This window comes from Ranitomeya variabilis, chromosome 1 (genome assembly GCF_051348905.1).
Source record: "Ranitomeya variabilis isolate aRanVar5 chromosome 1, aRanVar5.hap1, whole genome shotgun sequence".
Taxonomy (NCBI): domain Eukaryota; kingdom Metazoa; phylum Chordata; class Amphibia; order Anura; family Dendrobatidae; genus Ranitomeya; species Ranitomeya variabilis.
Genome location: NC_135232.1, coordinates 830,755,885 through 830,770,182, shown reverse-complemented (window position 1 = coordinate 830,770,182; position 14,298 = coordinate 830,755,885). Strand labels below are relative to the sequence as shown.

Below are 14,298 nucleotides of genomic sequence, written 5' to 3'. Positions count from 1 at the left end.
CCGTTGCCCCATAGCTGTGCCATATATATAATGCTCTGCACCGTTGCCCCATAGCTGTGCCATATAGTGCTCTGCACCGTTGCCCCATAGCTGTGCCATATATATAATGCTCTGCACCGTTGCCCCATAGCTGTGCCATATAGTGCTCTGCACCATTGCCCCATAGCTGTGCCATATAGTGCTCTGCACCATTGCCCCATAGCTGTGCCATATAGTGCTCTGCACCATTGCCCCATAGCTGTGCCATATAGTGCTCTGCACCGTCCATTATTGCCAAATAGCTGTGCCATATAGTGCTCTGCACCGTTGCCCCATAGCTGTGCCATACAGTGCTCTACACCGTCCATTATTGCCCCATAGCTGTGCCATATAGTGCTCTGCACCGTCCATTATTGCCCCATAGCTGCTGCTGCTGCAATAAAAAAAACAAAACAACATACTCACCTCTCTTGCAGCTCCTCGGCGCCATCTTCCCGGCGTCTCTCCGCACTGACTGATCAGGCAGAGGGCGGCGCGCACACTATATGCGTCATCGCGCCCTCTGCCTGAACAGTCAGAGCGGAGAGAGAGACGCCGGGAAGATGGCGCGACGCCCGGCGTGTGGAACGAGGACAGGTGAATATGTCATACTTACCTGCTCCCGGCGTCCCGCTCCTTCCCCCTGCCTGTCTTCGGTGCCGCAGCCTCTTCCTCTATCAGCGGTCACCGGCACCGCTTCATTAGAGAAATGAATAGGCGGCTCCGCCCCTATGGGAGGTGGAGCCGCCTATTCATTTCTCTAATGAGCGGTCCCACGTGACCGCTCAGGGGAAGAGGCTGCGGCACCGAAGACAGTGTGACAGGCAGGGGGAGCGTCAGGATCGCCGGGACTAGGTGAGTATATGACAGTGCTCACCCGCCGACCCCACCACCGATCATGACTCGAGTATAAGCCGAGAGGGGCACTTTCAGCCCAAAAATTTGGGCTGAAAATCTCGGCTTATACTCGAGTATATACGGTATGTGAAATTGAAGTCCTTTTTGTGAGTCAGGAAAATTCCCCTCTTGAGAAAGCCAGAAAGCGTCTTATTGCAGTAAAATTTTATCTGGCTTTGGTTTGTTATTTTTAGACTGGTGACACTACGTAAAACTTTTTCTGTTCAGGGAGGATGAGAACTTTAGACTTGTTTCCTGCTTTGCTAAATGAATGACGGCACCACATTTCCTGTCAGAATTCTTGCTCTTGCTGAGCGTAAAGAAGTAACAAAATCAAATCTGCTTCTTTGTGGACTTATATGGATTTGTCATTCAATATATTTAAATATAATACAAAAATTCACAGTTCTTTAAAAGAGGAAATCCAATCGTCAGTCTCACCTTACACACATCATGATCCAACATATCAAAAGTAGAGTTTGAGCAAATCGATTTGCAGGACTCTGTTCATCAGCAATGTCAGTAATCTTTGGTCACTGACCTGCAGCCCTGAGAACCACTTCCTATTTCCAGCATCCTCGGCGCTTCTTTTCACTAACCCGCCTGATGAGACGTCAAAGTGCGTCACGCTGCAATGTTGATGTTCCCCCTGCCAGGTAATCAGAAGAGCAGCCACAGATGCCTTGAAGTATCTGTCGGTTCTAAGGCTCACCTGGTGAGGTGGATCCACTAATCTGGAGCAGTGGGGGCCCTAGGCACCTGCTGGCTAGTATGCCAGCAGGTGTCAGTGCCTGGGCCCACCGGAGAATCCTCCGGTTCTCCGGTGGGCCAGTCCGAGCCTGCATACACATGAAAAACACCACATACTTGCCTCGGTCCGGTTCCCCAGCGCACTGCTTCTGCTCCTGTCTCTGATATGCTGACTCTCCACGCGATGACCTGATATCATCTTGTCAGCTGTTTCACACTCTGATTGGTGAAGAAAGTGACTGGAGGCCCTTCCTCTGCCAATGAAGTCAGCACTGATGGAAACAGTGAGCGGACGGGCATGGAAGGGTATAGTACTGCCCGTGGGCCACTGGTTTCCAGCCCTCGGCTGTCTCGGGCCGCACTTTGTCCAGGTCTGCTATAAAGAACAAGTGAGGGACCACCAGATGTAGGATATAGGTGCTTTAGTTTAAAAGAAAATTAAGCATGCCCTTGGTGTTTGGTTCCTTGCCTTGTAATCTAGCAGGTGCAGTAAAAAAAAATCTGCAAGACACCATGATTTAATCTCATCTAGATGTTCTCGGTATGTAACAGGGTCCATTTCATTCACTTTTTTCAGTACAAAAACGAATGGATCCCAGAAGAAAAGAGTTTACTTAAAAGCTTTCACTGTCAGTAGTCATTTCTGTTTTTTTCTGCAGATGGAGCCTAAACTGAACATGTTTGGTACATTATATAGTTTTGTAAGAAATAATTGAATCAGTGTAGATTTTGACATAATAAATTCTTTCCTTACCAAGATGTTACATCAACAGTTATATCATGTTCAGCTATAGGGAAGACAAGCAGTTAAAGAAAATCTGCTCTATACATGTATGTTTGCTACAGGAATTTCTTAAACCACTATGCCAAATTTGATTTATAGATTCTTATATTTTGTACTTGCCATACTTACTAAAAATTGTTTTTAAATCTTAGGTGAACATCATCCCAATCATTGCAAAAGCAGACACAATTGCCAAAAATGAGTTGCACAAATTCAAAAGCAAAATTATGAGTGAGCTGGTGAGCAATGGAGTTCAGATCTACCAGTTTCCTACCGATGAAGAGACAGTTGCAGAGATCAACACGACAATGAGCGTAAGTTAAAGTTGCATAATGGTGGTGTTCTTTGACAGTAAGATCTACCCTCCAAATCACACATATGGACATGAAGATCTTGAAAACTAAATCCATAAACACCTTTAAATCTTTTATCTGTTGCTGCCTTCTGGAGAATACAGTGTTTCAAATCATATTCAAAAGAACAGTGATTCCTGAGGTTGTTTCCCCACCTAGCACCAGTCTTTTTAGCTTAATTGATAGTTCACTGTCTGACGTCAGGAGCCATGTAAGGAAATCAGGGAGTGACCTATCAGTCCAGCACGTAATCTGCAAATCACAGACTTGTGGTCACGTGGAGACCACTCAGACTATCTAGCAGAGCCCAATCCTAATAGTGTGTACGTTACATACTGTTAGTATTCAGCAAGCTACTCTTACTGAAAGTCTGCCCTGGAGTGGAAAACCCTTTAACCTTTTTGCACGGTATAAATCCTTTCCAATTTACCTGCTTACAGTAGATGAGGTCAGAGCGTTTGTAGGAAATTCTGGAAGCCGTTTCACATGTCAGGAGGAGGATATATCAAGTTTTATGCTTCGAAAACTTGTTAAGCTTGGAAGACTTCAACTTAACTGTATTGTTTGTGAAGGGAAAGAAGACCAATATAGTTGTTTCCTGTGCACTGTTACCTTATGTGCAGGGTCAGGGGTGCACACAAACAGAAATAAACCAGAAGGTCACAGAGAGACCAGCAAAAACCCTGAAAGCCAAGCTCAAGAGCATTCTGTTCTTTGCAGACCCGCTTTGATTTATAGTCTGAAGTCCAACTGTTACCTACTTTTTTTTACCTGGTTAGTAATTCTAGTCACTTAGTCACTTTTTTTGTAAAACTTTTCTCCTCTTTTTCCATTGACGTCCCCATTTAATGTTTTGCTGCCTCATTGAGTTTTAGAAAATTGGTGACAATGTTTCATATGAAGATGTATGTCTCATCTTTCCAATATATGTTTGTTCCCGTGTTCAGAGTCACTGCTTGCTTTCAGGGAAATGAAATTGTGTCCGTAAAGTAGACCTCAGCTGCGTGATAACATTTTGGATGTTAACAAAGATAGAATTTTTATGATTATCGTAAGTTAAACTGATCACGTTCCAAAAATATTACCGTCCAGTATCATATATGTATAAATACATTGAAATTATAAATATAAAATTTCATGCGCACTACCTTGTTTGTGTTTTAGGTACACCTTCCATTTGCAGTCGTTGGAAGTACAGAAGAAGTGAAAATTGGCAACAAAATGGCTAAAGCTAGGCAGTATCCATGGGGTATAGTCCAAGGTAGGTGTCCAAGATTTTAATATTGTCTTCTATCTAAACTAGACTAGTTCTATCAAATTATAAACTAAAGTTGGCGGAACTCACCGATACTGCCGGGTTCAGGTAATAGTCTAATGTGTATGTTTGTGAGTGGAGAGGATTCGGCATATCCGATTTCTTACTGCCGATCCCTTTCCTGTCCCTGAGATAAGCCACAATGAGAAATGTCTGGCATCAGCTCTCTCATAGAGAACACTGGAACACTTGGCCGACTTGACCAAGCAAGCAATGTGTATGGGAGAGACGGCCAAAACAGTTTCCGGCCAAGCGAGATCCATCGTCTGGCCAACTGCCATCTAAGTTGTATGGTTGGCTTATATGGAGGATTGTATGCCCTACTTGCTCCCAGAAATTTTGCTTTTTAAAATGATCGACCCTGTGTTCTTTTAGGAAAACCACATAGCCAACTCTGGTGGTGTACTCTTTTTTTTCTGCCTTTTCTTTGCTAATGTTAGAAGTGGATCATCACAGAACTTTTTTCTTTTTATTCAGTGGAGAACGAGAACCACTGTGACTTTGTGAAACTTAGAGAAATGTTGATACGAGTCAACATGGAGGATTTAAGAGAGCAAACTCATGCTCGCCATTATGAGCTGTACAGGCGCTGCAAACTAGAAGAAATGGGATTCAAAGACACAGACCCAGACAGCAAACCTTTCAGGTAAATATGAAAATACATTGACTTAAAGAGAATCTGTCACCAGTTTTTTTCCACCTAATCTGATAGCAGCATAATGTAGAGGCGGAGACCTTGATTCCAGCGATGTGCCACTTACTGGGCTGCTTGATGTGTTTTTAATAAAATCACTGTTTTATCAGCAGATAATTGTTACTAGAGCACTAGAAAACCTGGGGCCATCTAGTCCTCTATATTCTGTGCGTAACTCCATCCCCACCACTGATTGGCAGCTTTCTGCATATGCACAGTGACCTCAGAAAGCTGCCAATTAGTGTTCAAAGGTTATACAGAGCTCAGCATTCACAGAACTGCGGCAGATAAAACAGGGATTTTATCAAAAATATAATACGCAGCCTTAGTAAGTGATACATCGCTGGAATCAGGGTCTCTATCATTACATTAAATGCTGCTCTTAGATTGGGTAATAAAAACCTGGTGGTAGATTCCCTTTAAATATGAACCGGGATTATGTCAACCTTATATAAGGAAGAAGATTGAATATACATGTACAATAAATGAAATAGTCGGTTTCATAGGATTTGCTGAGCACTGTCTACCTTTGTGTCCATATGTGTGAACTAGTACAGTCTTTGGCTTGGCCTTAGAAATCCATCAGTTATCTCACATTGGCGAGCTTTTCTGGTACTGGTAATACAATCCTGTCAGCTGAGCTAGCGGCAGACCAGATGATTTGCTTCTCCACTTACATAAACAGTAGATTATACGTTGTTTTACCACAGCAGTATTCTGATATGTCTTTCAAGCATTTAAGGAATTTCGGACTGACTTCCTGCATGCCTGAGGCCCCATCTGTCCATATTAGGCTCGGAAGGAGATATAGGTCCCGCTTGGATTCTAGCAGTAGTGTGTGAATGTGTATGCTTACAGAATGGTGTGATGTTCATCAATGCAGTGTTGTAAGAGAATGCTGGGAAATCTCACCGCTTAGTGTGTGCAGATTATGACTATTTTAAAGGAAAAACCCAGAACGGTCTAACGTTTTACATTTTAGATGCCGATTAAGCCTGAAAACCATATAGGTAAAATGGCGCTGGTTTGATATTGGCTGAACGATTGTCTACCTCTGGTTGACTCTTAATCTTATAAGCTCCCATCATTAGTACCCTTCCAGTAAGCGGTGTGCCTGTACACGGAATACATTCATAGTGTGCATGTAAAGATAGTTTGTCCCCTTTTATCCCAAAGGTTAAAAAATAAAACAGGATATCCTGCTCCCACAATTGTGGGAACGTAAAGTCTATGTCACACACCACACTTAATGTGCATTGATCTCCTGGTTGCTGTATACTGGGACAACGCAATGTAAACACAGCCATGTTCTCAGCTGCATTCCTCCAAAACTGCTCTTTCTGAGACACTTAACCATCAGAATCTGTTTTAATGAATCTTAAAGGAAATCTGTCAGCAGTATTTCACTCCACAAATACTTATATGTGCGTGTAGCTCTTCAAAGACAAGTCCAACAATATCATGGCCAGTCCGTTCTTCCATTACTTAGAAATCAGCGTTTGAATTAATATGAAAATGAGACTCAAGATCTGAAGCCTCTGTCACTCCAGCTCTGTTCCCTTCTCAGCGTCGCCTCCTGCTGCTTGACTGACAGCCGCTATGCTATATGACTTCAGACAAAGGAGTAGTCAGTCAAGCAGAAGGAGAAGGTGCTGGGTTGAGAAAAGAGCTGGAGTGACAGAGGCTTCAGATCTACAATAGCTCTTCAGCATCAATTGAAAAGCTGATTTCGCAGTAACAGAAGAAAGGATTGGCCATGTAAAGGTATTGAACTTGAAATCATGCTAATTGATTACCTTCAAAGGGTTTGTCTCAAACCCCTGTTCAAGAACACACTTCTTCCCTACCTCTTGTAGACTGCTTTCCAGGTTGTAGTAGGGATGTCCTACTGAATGACTGACAGTCTGGACCAGCATTGTTGTACGACTATCCTAAATTGCGCGCTCTCCCAAGCTGCAAGCTGAGACAACTTGCAGTGCCACTGAAGCGTGCCAATTCCATAGCTATTAGCCCGTTGTGATCAGCTTCAGAGCAGCATTCACGAAGAGAGAATTTGTAAGCACTGTGCTCCTTGCATTGACCACCGCCGACAGACTGCTGCAGTGACAGGTCACCTAAGCAATGAATAATGAAATTACCAGTTCCATTCTCGAGAACAGGATTTTTTATAAGTAAGTTGCATGTTTTTTTTCTAGCACTTTGCAACTGTACTCATTTATGATGGGAAAACCCCTTCAAAGGAAAATTCTAGGCAAAAGAGTCCAGTGCTCGGCCTGACATTCAGTGCATGAATTCTATGTTCGGGGCTCTTTTAGTTCCCGACTTATGTAACTCCTCAAGCTTGACTCTGTATATCACACTATCGGTTTTGCCTGGAGGGCTACTTTAAATTTTGATTAAAAGGAAAAGCATCTTACGTGTAGGAAAACTGAAAATCAACTCAACAGTACCAAATAATAAAAAACACATAAATGTCTACCTAACGTGAGACGGCAGCTGTCTAAGGTATACAGGCACCCAAATTTTCAGAAACCAAAAAAGACTCGGTACGTCTGAAGTTTTAAGAGTTCGGCTCTTCCTCACCAACTACGAGGAACAAATGTTTTTTGTTTTTCTTCTTAATTCTATGTGACCAGCCTTCAGGAAACTTATGAAGCAAAGAGGAATGAGTTCCTAGGAGAACTACAGAGGAAGGAGGAAGAAATGCGACAAATGTTTGTCATGAGAGTGAAAGAAAAGGAAGCTGAGCTGAAAGAAGCTGAGAAGGAGGTAAGAGGAGCAGGTTTTTTTTGAGAAATTGCCATATAATTAGTATTTAAATATTTGCCTCTTTAATCTTCCAGTAACATTATTGTTAAAGAAACACTACATGAATATTTTTTTTTCAGTAAATGTGTGTGAATATATAGTAGTGTAGTGAGAGTGTATTAATATACTCACCTACCACTGCTTTCTCCGGGATCCAGCTCTGTTCAGCTCCTCTTCTCAGTGACATCACCGCAGCGTAGCATGACCCAGAGTGTCTCCAGAGTGGTGACATCACTGAGAAGAGGAGTAGAACGGAGCTGGATCCCGGAGAGGGCAGCGGTAGATGAGTATATTAATACACTCACACTACATTACAGACACATATACACACACATTTGATGAAAAAAGAAATATTCATACGAGTTCTTTAAATTTTAATTTCACAATACAAACTATTAGTAAATAGCACTGAAAAGACGATCTCACCCAAATCAGTCCTTAGAAGTAGTCAGACCAAGCAGCCCCTTGAGAAAGCCCACGCGAAACGCGCGTCGGGGCTGCTTGGTCTGACTACTTCTAAGGACTGATTTGTGAGATCGTCTTTTCAGTGCTAGATTCATAATATATATATATATATATATATATATATATATATATATATATATATATATATATATATATATATAATTGGGTACTTATGGTGTCACAGCCGTGATGGCAATACATTTTTTATCCTAATTAAACCTGTAGTATTAGATTCATCTTATTTTTCTAGCATTGTGATAGTGCTGCTATATGGATACATCTATAGTATAATATTGCATCATGGAGTGTATTATGGTCTCTGTATTCCCAGTCCATATACATTTGTATTAGTGTCAGACTTTTATCTTTGCTCTTCACTGCAATTACTGTTGTCCAATTTTTCAATTTTATAGCATTTCTTTAATTTGATTATTTATAAATAATTAATAAAATATTAATATATTTTATATGGGTATTTTTGTACTCCTTGTGTTTTTTTGTGTATAGCTGTATTTTGGAGTATACCTGTTTTAATGGTAGTTATTTTATCGATTTAATTTATTTTATATTTTTTCTTTATTTATAGTAAATAGTTCTGGTTAGACCTGATGTGACCAGTGTACTTACATTGAAATCCATGAGAGATTTTCAAGCCAATTTTGTATAATCCAGCCTTACAGGTTTTCCCCTCTGATATTCAAATTTACATTATATTTGATAACAGGGCAGGTTTTTATGAAGAAAAGACACTACTTGATTCACTTGGTAAAAGAAAATAAAAAATGACTTTCTTACAAATTTCTCGAGTTTTTATGTGTGATCTGTGACTTGTTACATGTTCAACTTTACATATGTCCATAGCTCCACGAAAAATTTGACCTGCTCAAAAGGACTCACCAAGAGGAGAAAAAGAAGTTGGAAGACAAGAAAAAGGAAATTGAAGAAGAAGTGAACATGTTCCAGAAGAAGAAAGCTGCAGCGCAACTTCTTCAGTCCCAAGCCCAACAGGCTGGATCTCAGCAAACCAAGAAAGACAAGGACAAGAAAAAGTAAGCAGCCTTGTGTAACTACTCCCATCTCAACCATTGGCTTTAGGCATGAATGCATCTTCTTGCCATCTACTCATCTTTTTAATGGGAAACTGGTCTTCTCATTTTTTTTTTTTTTAAATTTGTTTTTCTATTTTACAATCTATACGATGGAACCTGAAATGTGTGGTGGCATCCTATAGTACCTGGATGTTTCACCATAAGGTCTAATTTCTATGGGCACAAGCTGGTGTATTGTGTCTTTACAAATCACAAGAATCTTTTATACATGTGTATGTATATGCATGCGTGCGTATGTGTGTGTGTGTGTATATATATATATATATATATATATATATATATATATATATATATATATATATATAATGTGTGTATAAAATGTAGAAATATGAGCTTTGCTGTTATATAGCAGGTTAAATCAAGGCAGTGTTTGTTTGTTTTTTTAATATGCACTTTAATAGAACTATATATATTGGATTTTGTAGACAGAGGTGAGTTGGGGAATTGCATGCTGTAGTGTATAGAAATAGAGGACTGAGGTTGGAGTATAGAGGTCTATGAAACTAGTGCCAGAGGGCGCAGATTTGTAGATTCCTTAAAGACACCATGTTCTGGGCGGGGGCAAATAGGAGAGCCGAAAGTGAGAATGAATAGTATAATTCCCAGATATATAGGATACATGTTAAGGGCCACTTATGCTAATGGTTCTCTATCATGGCCTCACTTATTGGATCAAATCTTAGTTCTGGTAGGATGGTAGCCATTGTGCCTGAACCATCTACCTGAAGTGTTACATTTCATAACTCTTCTTTCAAAATGCTTATTTTGTGCATTTGTAGCCGTTGATTTATACTGCTACATATTTCAATATTTAGTTGATCAGGTAGTTCTTTAAGGGGTTGTCTCTTTTCATGAAATATCCCTTTCTCTGGAATAAACAAACCGCACTATGCCCACTCTCCCCAGGTCCAGCATTGAGTCTCCACTGCGGGTCCCAGTGTCTGATATTGGCTGCCGTGTCATGTCAATACCGCAGCAGCCAATCACTGAGCTCAGCGGCTCAGAAGGGGGCGTTCTGCTTACACAAGCAGCGCCACCGAGCTCAGGGATTGGCTGCCGCACTGTCAACATAACGTCAGCTCTGTAGCCAATATCAGACCCATGGAGCTGCTGCAGAGACTCGGTGTTAGACCCCGGGAGGGTGAGTGAAGAACATTTTTTTTATGACAAGACACCTGGGTGCTAGATTTTTCTGAAAGGAGACAACCACTTTAATCAAAAATTATGTCTCCAAAAGGCCCAACTAAACTTAGAAGACGTAAAATACTTAGTGATGGTGGTAAAACGTTAATACTTATTTTATATTCTTGAGATTAACAACTTTTTTATTTATTTTGTGTTAGAATTCATTATTTTCTCTTCATGCTGTTTCAAAAGCAGATTACAGATGACCTGTCACCAGGAGAAAAGTGACAAGTTTTTGATTTTTATTGCATTCCAACTGCTTTCATTTTCTATTTTTATTTTTTTATCCGCCATACGATTACAAAGATCTGTGCCTTTTTATTCAGCGCAAATGTTTATGGTCTTTAGCAAGTGGGCGTTGCTCACAGGTTAATAGCGCAGAGAAGCCAAAAGACACTCCTCCCTGAGGGAATCGTGTGACACTCCCCCGAGGGAATCATGTGTGACACTCCCCCGAGGGAATCATGTGAGACACTCCCCCGAGGGAATCATGTGAGACACTCCCCAGATGGAATCATGTGAGACACCCCCCCCCCCCCCCGAGGGAATCATGTGAGACACTCCCATGAGGGAATCATGTGAGTCACTCCCCCGAGGGAATCATGTGAGATGTGAGACACGCCCCCGAGAGAGTCATGTGGCACTCCCATGCCATGAGGGAATCATGTGAGACATGCCCCCTTAGCAAATACCATGAAATTCATCACTAAATAAATAGCCTGTTTTTTCTGGAACCGTTTGGAAGGTTTGAAAAGAAAAGCTAATATATTGCTCAAGGGAGCCGCAGGAATAAAATAAAAGCAAAAACTTTCCACTTATGACCCGGTGATAGGTCCCCTGTTTGCACAGAAATAATATATGCTACACTTTTATAAGGAAATGCATAACGGGCTTCTCTTGCAAGCGGATGGATAGATTTCTTTGAGCACAATAGTAAATCAGGGATAAGTTAATATCATTGTAAATGCCACACACAAGTAAAGTAATAAATCTGATAAACCCCCATTACGTTATAGCTCTGTGTTCACCTTCTGCGGAAATCTCCCGCTGCACAGTATTGGCAAAGGTGACAAGTATCCCGCAGCCTTCAGTTTCTGGCCTGAAGTCCTGGATGCAGTGTCTATAATTCCTATGGAGATATTTTTACAAAGAAAATATTGCTGTGTGTGGTAGTTGGACCAGAGCCTGAATTATAATTGATGTGTACGGAGGAGGTCTGCTTGCTAACAATTCCTAATAGTAGTGAGTACAGCCAGCAAATGGGTATTCAGCTGGGCTGGCATTAGCAAATAATAGAATACTAGCGCTTCCATCAGTGAGTTAGTACAGGGATGCCATATGTTAGCAATAATGCTGTGTATTGGGGAGTGATTATACTTTCCAAGGAGATATGGAATTCTGAAAGTATTGCCAAGAGAGAGCAGACCCTCAAATTCAGTAAAGTTGCCCTCCAGGATACAGCACTGGGGCCTGGCCACCACCTTCATCACACAGGCAGTATACAGCCCCGCAGTCTATGTTGGTGACATCACATCTTATGTTTTGTAGCCAAAACATGAATATATTTAGATGGTCTGGTGTTCCCTGAAGAATACATTTACAATAAAATCGCTAGTAACTTTGTTTTATCTGTTTTTGATTTTTGACAAAGCTGGACTACAACCAAGAATGTCTGGCTTCTTGTTAGAGGAGCTCCAGTGATGTCTGCAGTTTAGATTGCCTATAAAGTAACTAATATTTCCCATTTCTAAAGAGGCAGTCGCCCTCTAGTGGTTATTTTCTAGTATACCATCTTAAAAACCCAAAATGCTAGAAAGGCATTTCATGGGTAAATTCGCTGACAGAGAAATGCTGCTAGATACTGGAAGCTAGAGCATGAAATACATTTAAAGTGAATCTGTCAGCAGGGATTCAACCCCATCTACCCAAACTATTTTTATGTGCATGTAGCTCTTGCAAAGACCAATCCAGCAATACCTTTACGTAATCAGTCTGTTCTTTCATTACTGAGAAATTAGTGTTAACATTAATATTCAAAGGAGGGTGTAGATCTGAAGCCTCTGTCACTCCAGCTCTATTCCTCGTCCAGCACGGCCTACTCCAACTTGACTGACATCCTCTATGCTATGTGACTTCATGCAAAAGAACTGTCAGGGAAGCTGGAGGAGGTGGTGATGTGGGGACATACAAATAGAAAGATTCCTTTCTCTTACATGTTAGTGTAGTCAGAATCCCTCTGACATATTTGACTAGTGGTCAGCTCCAATAAGTTGTGGTGAGTAGCCCTGTGTGGTGTGGAAAGGACCACCGCACACAGAAAATATGGGGGTCCTGACTGCAGGAAGTCCGTTACCTTTATGGTGTTCAATATGTTACAGAAACTTTTCTCTTTAACTGGCCTGTGTTGTGCAAGAGGCATAGCTAAAAGGAATGGCAATGCATGGAAAATCTGCCATGTATATACATTTTATTGGATTTTCTGGCCATCACTCCACAGTTTCCATTTTTCGTACATTGCTTCTAATGTTGTGATCTTATTTTAATGTTTGAAATAATTGAACTGTCATCATGGTACTAACAGTGTCATCAGTGCATCTACATACTTTATGTATGTGTCCGTGTTTACGTGTCGAGCACATTTACCGTATGCCTTGATCTATCAGTATTACAATTTCTGCCTTTCCACAAAGCAGGCATTATTCCTAAAGTATAGACATGGTTATTCAATGTTTTCTGCAGTCATAATCTGTCTGAAGTAGACTTCACCTAAAGCAAAAAATATTGAGGGTTTTCCTAGCAAAGCAAGTGACAGCATATCCTGTTATGGGGGTCCGATCACTGGGACCCCAACAATCATGGCACTATCTAAATTTCTTTGCCCTCACACTGACTCTCCCGTCCAGCTACAATGAACATAGCTGACATTTTCTGTACCGAGCCTAGATTGGAGTGACACTGAAAAAGTACTTAAGGGGCCATTTGTGATTAGTTGGGGTCTCTGCTGTAGTCAGACCCCCATCGGTCAACAGTGGGGTGGTCCGAAAGTAAAACCTATTTTAATTTTAAATGCCTAATTATTTAATATAGTAATCTTATCACTTTTCTAATACACTTTGATTTAAAATTCCCTGTTGTTCTCTCTAACTTCTTTCTTTCTTTCTTTCTTTCTTTCTTTCTTTCTTTTTTTACTACTTCCCACTGCATGCTGGGATAATCAAACAAAGGGTCATCGGGGGGCAGAGGCACTGCGGTCACTGCCGCAGCCTCTGCCTCCTCCCTGAAATAAAGCATTATCAGTTATGTCATTTTAGGGGTTGGGCTAGTCCCTGCTCTACTGAGCATGCGTCGCTCGTCAATTCTGACATATGCTCATTAGATTTTGTCAGTGGTTTCTGTAAGTAGTTTTCCAGTACAGTCACCCAAGCTGTCTTCAATCAATTTGCAATGGTAAAAGTTCTCCTTTGAGTTAGATTTTTCTACTTTGCAATCTGCACAGTGACAGTGCACTCCCTACTCTGCTGTGGGCAGAAGTAATGTGCCAGCAGGAGAGTGCACTGTCAGTGTGTGTTGTACGGTTACCCGGCATCGGGCAGTCAAAGCAGCGACGCCTCCTGAAATGCTGTCACAGAATTGACAAACGACGCTTGCTTAGTAGAGCAGTAACTAGACCGGCCCCTGAAACGGGGGGGGTCACTGATAATGCTTTGTTTTATGGAGGGGGCAGAGGCTGCGACAGTGACCTCAGCCCCTGCCTCCTGATGGTGCTTCGTTAGACGAAACTAGGTTCTCAAACGAAGCGTCTTCAGAGGAAGAAGTAAAAAATAAATAAAGCAGATAGAGTAGACAGGGAATAGTAGGGACATTTTAATTAAAGTGTATTAGAAAAGTGATTAGATTGTTACATTAAATAGATAGGCATT

General features: G+C 41.3%; 1 protein-coding gene across 7 annotated transcripts in view; it reads left to right on the top strand.

The window, feature by feature from the left end:
* The window catches only part of SEPTIN11 (septin 11), a 137,296-nt gene that overhangs the window by 112,940 nt on the left and 10,058 nt on the right, over positions 1–14,298 (top strand). For all 7 annotated transcript variants that reach the window (XM_077275643.1, XM_077275659.1, XM_077275677.1 and 4 more), the window contains 5 exons: positions 2,602–2,763; positions 3,967–4,063; positions 4,595–4,763; positions 7,448–7,580; positions 8,946–9,133. In XM_077275643.1, coding sequence (XP_077131758.1) covers positions 2,602–2,763; positions 3,967–4,063; positions 4,595–4,763; positions 7,448–7,580; positions 8,946–9,133 — 749 coding nt within the window. The remainder of the gene's footprint in view (positions 1–2,601; positions 2,764–3,966; positions 4,064–4,594; positions 4,764–7,447; positions 7,581–8,945; positions 9,134–14,298) is intronic.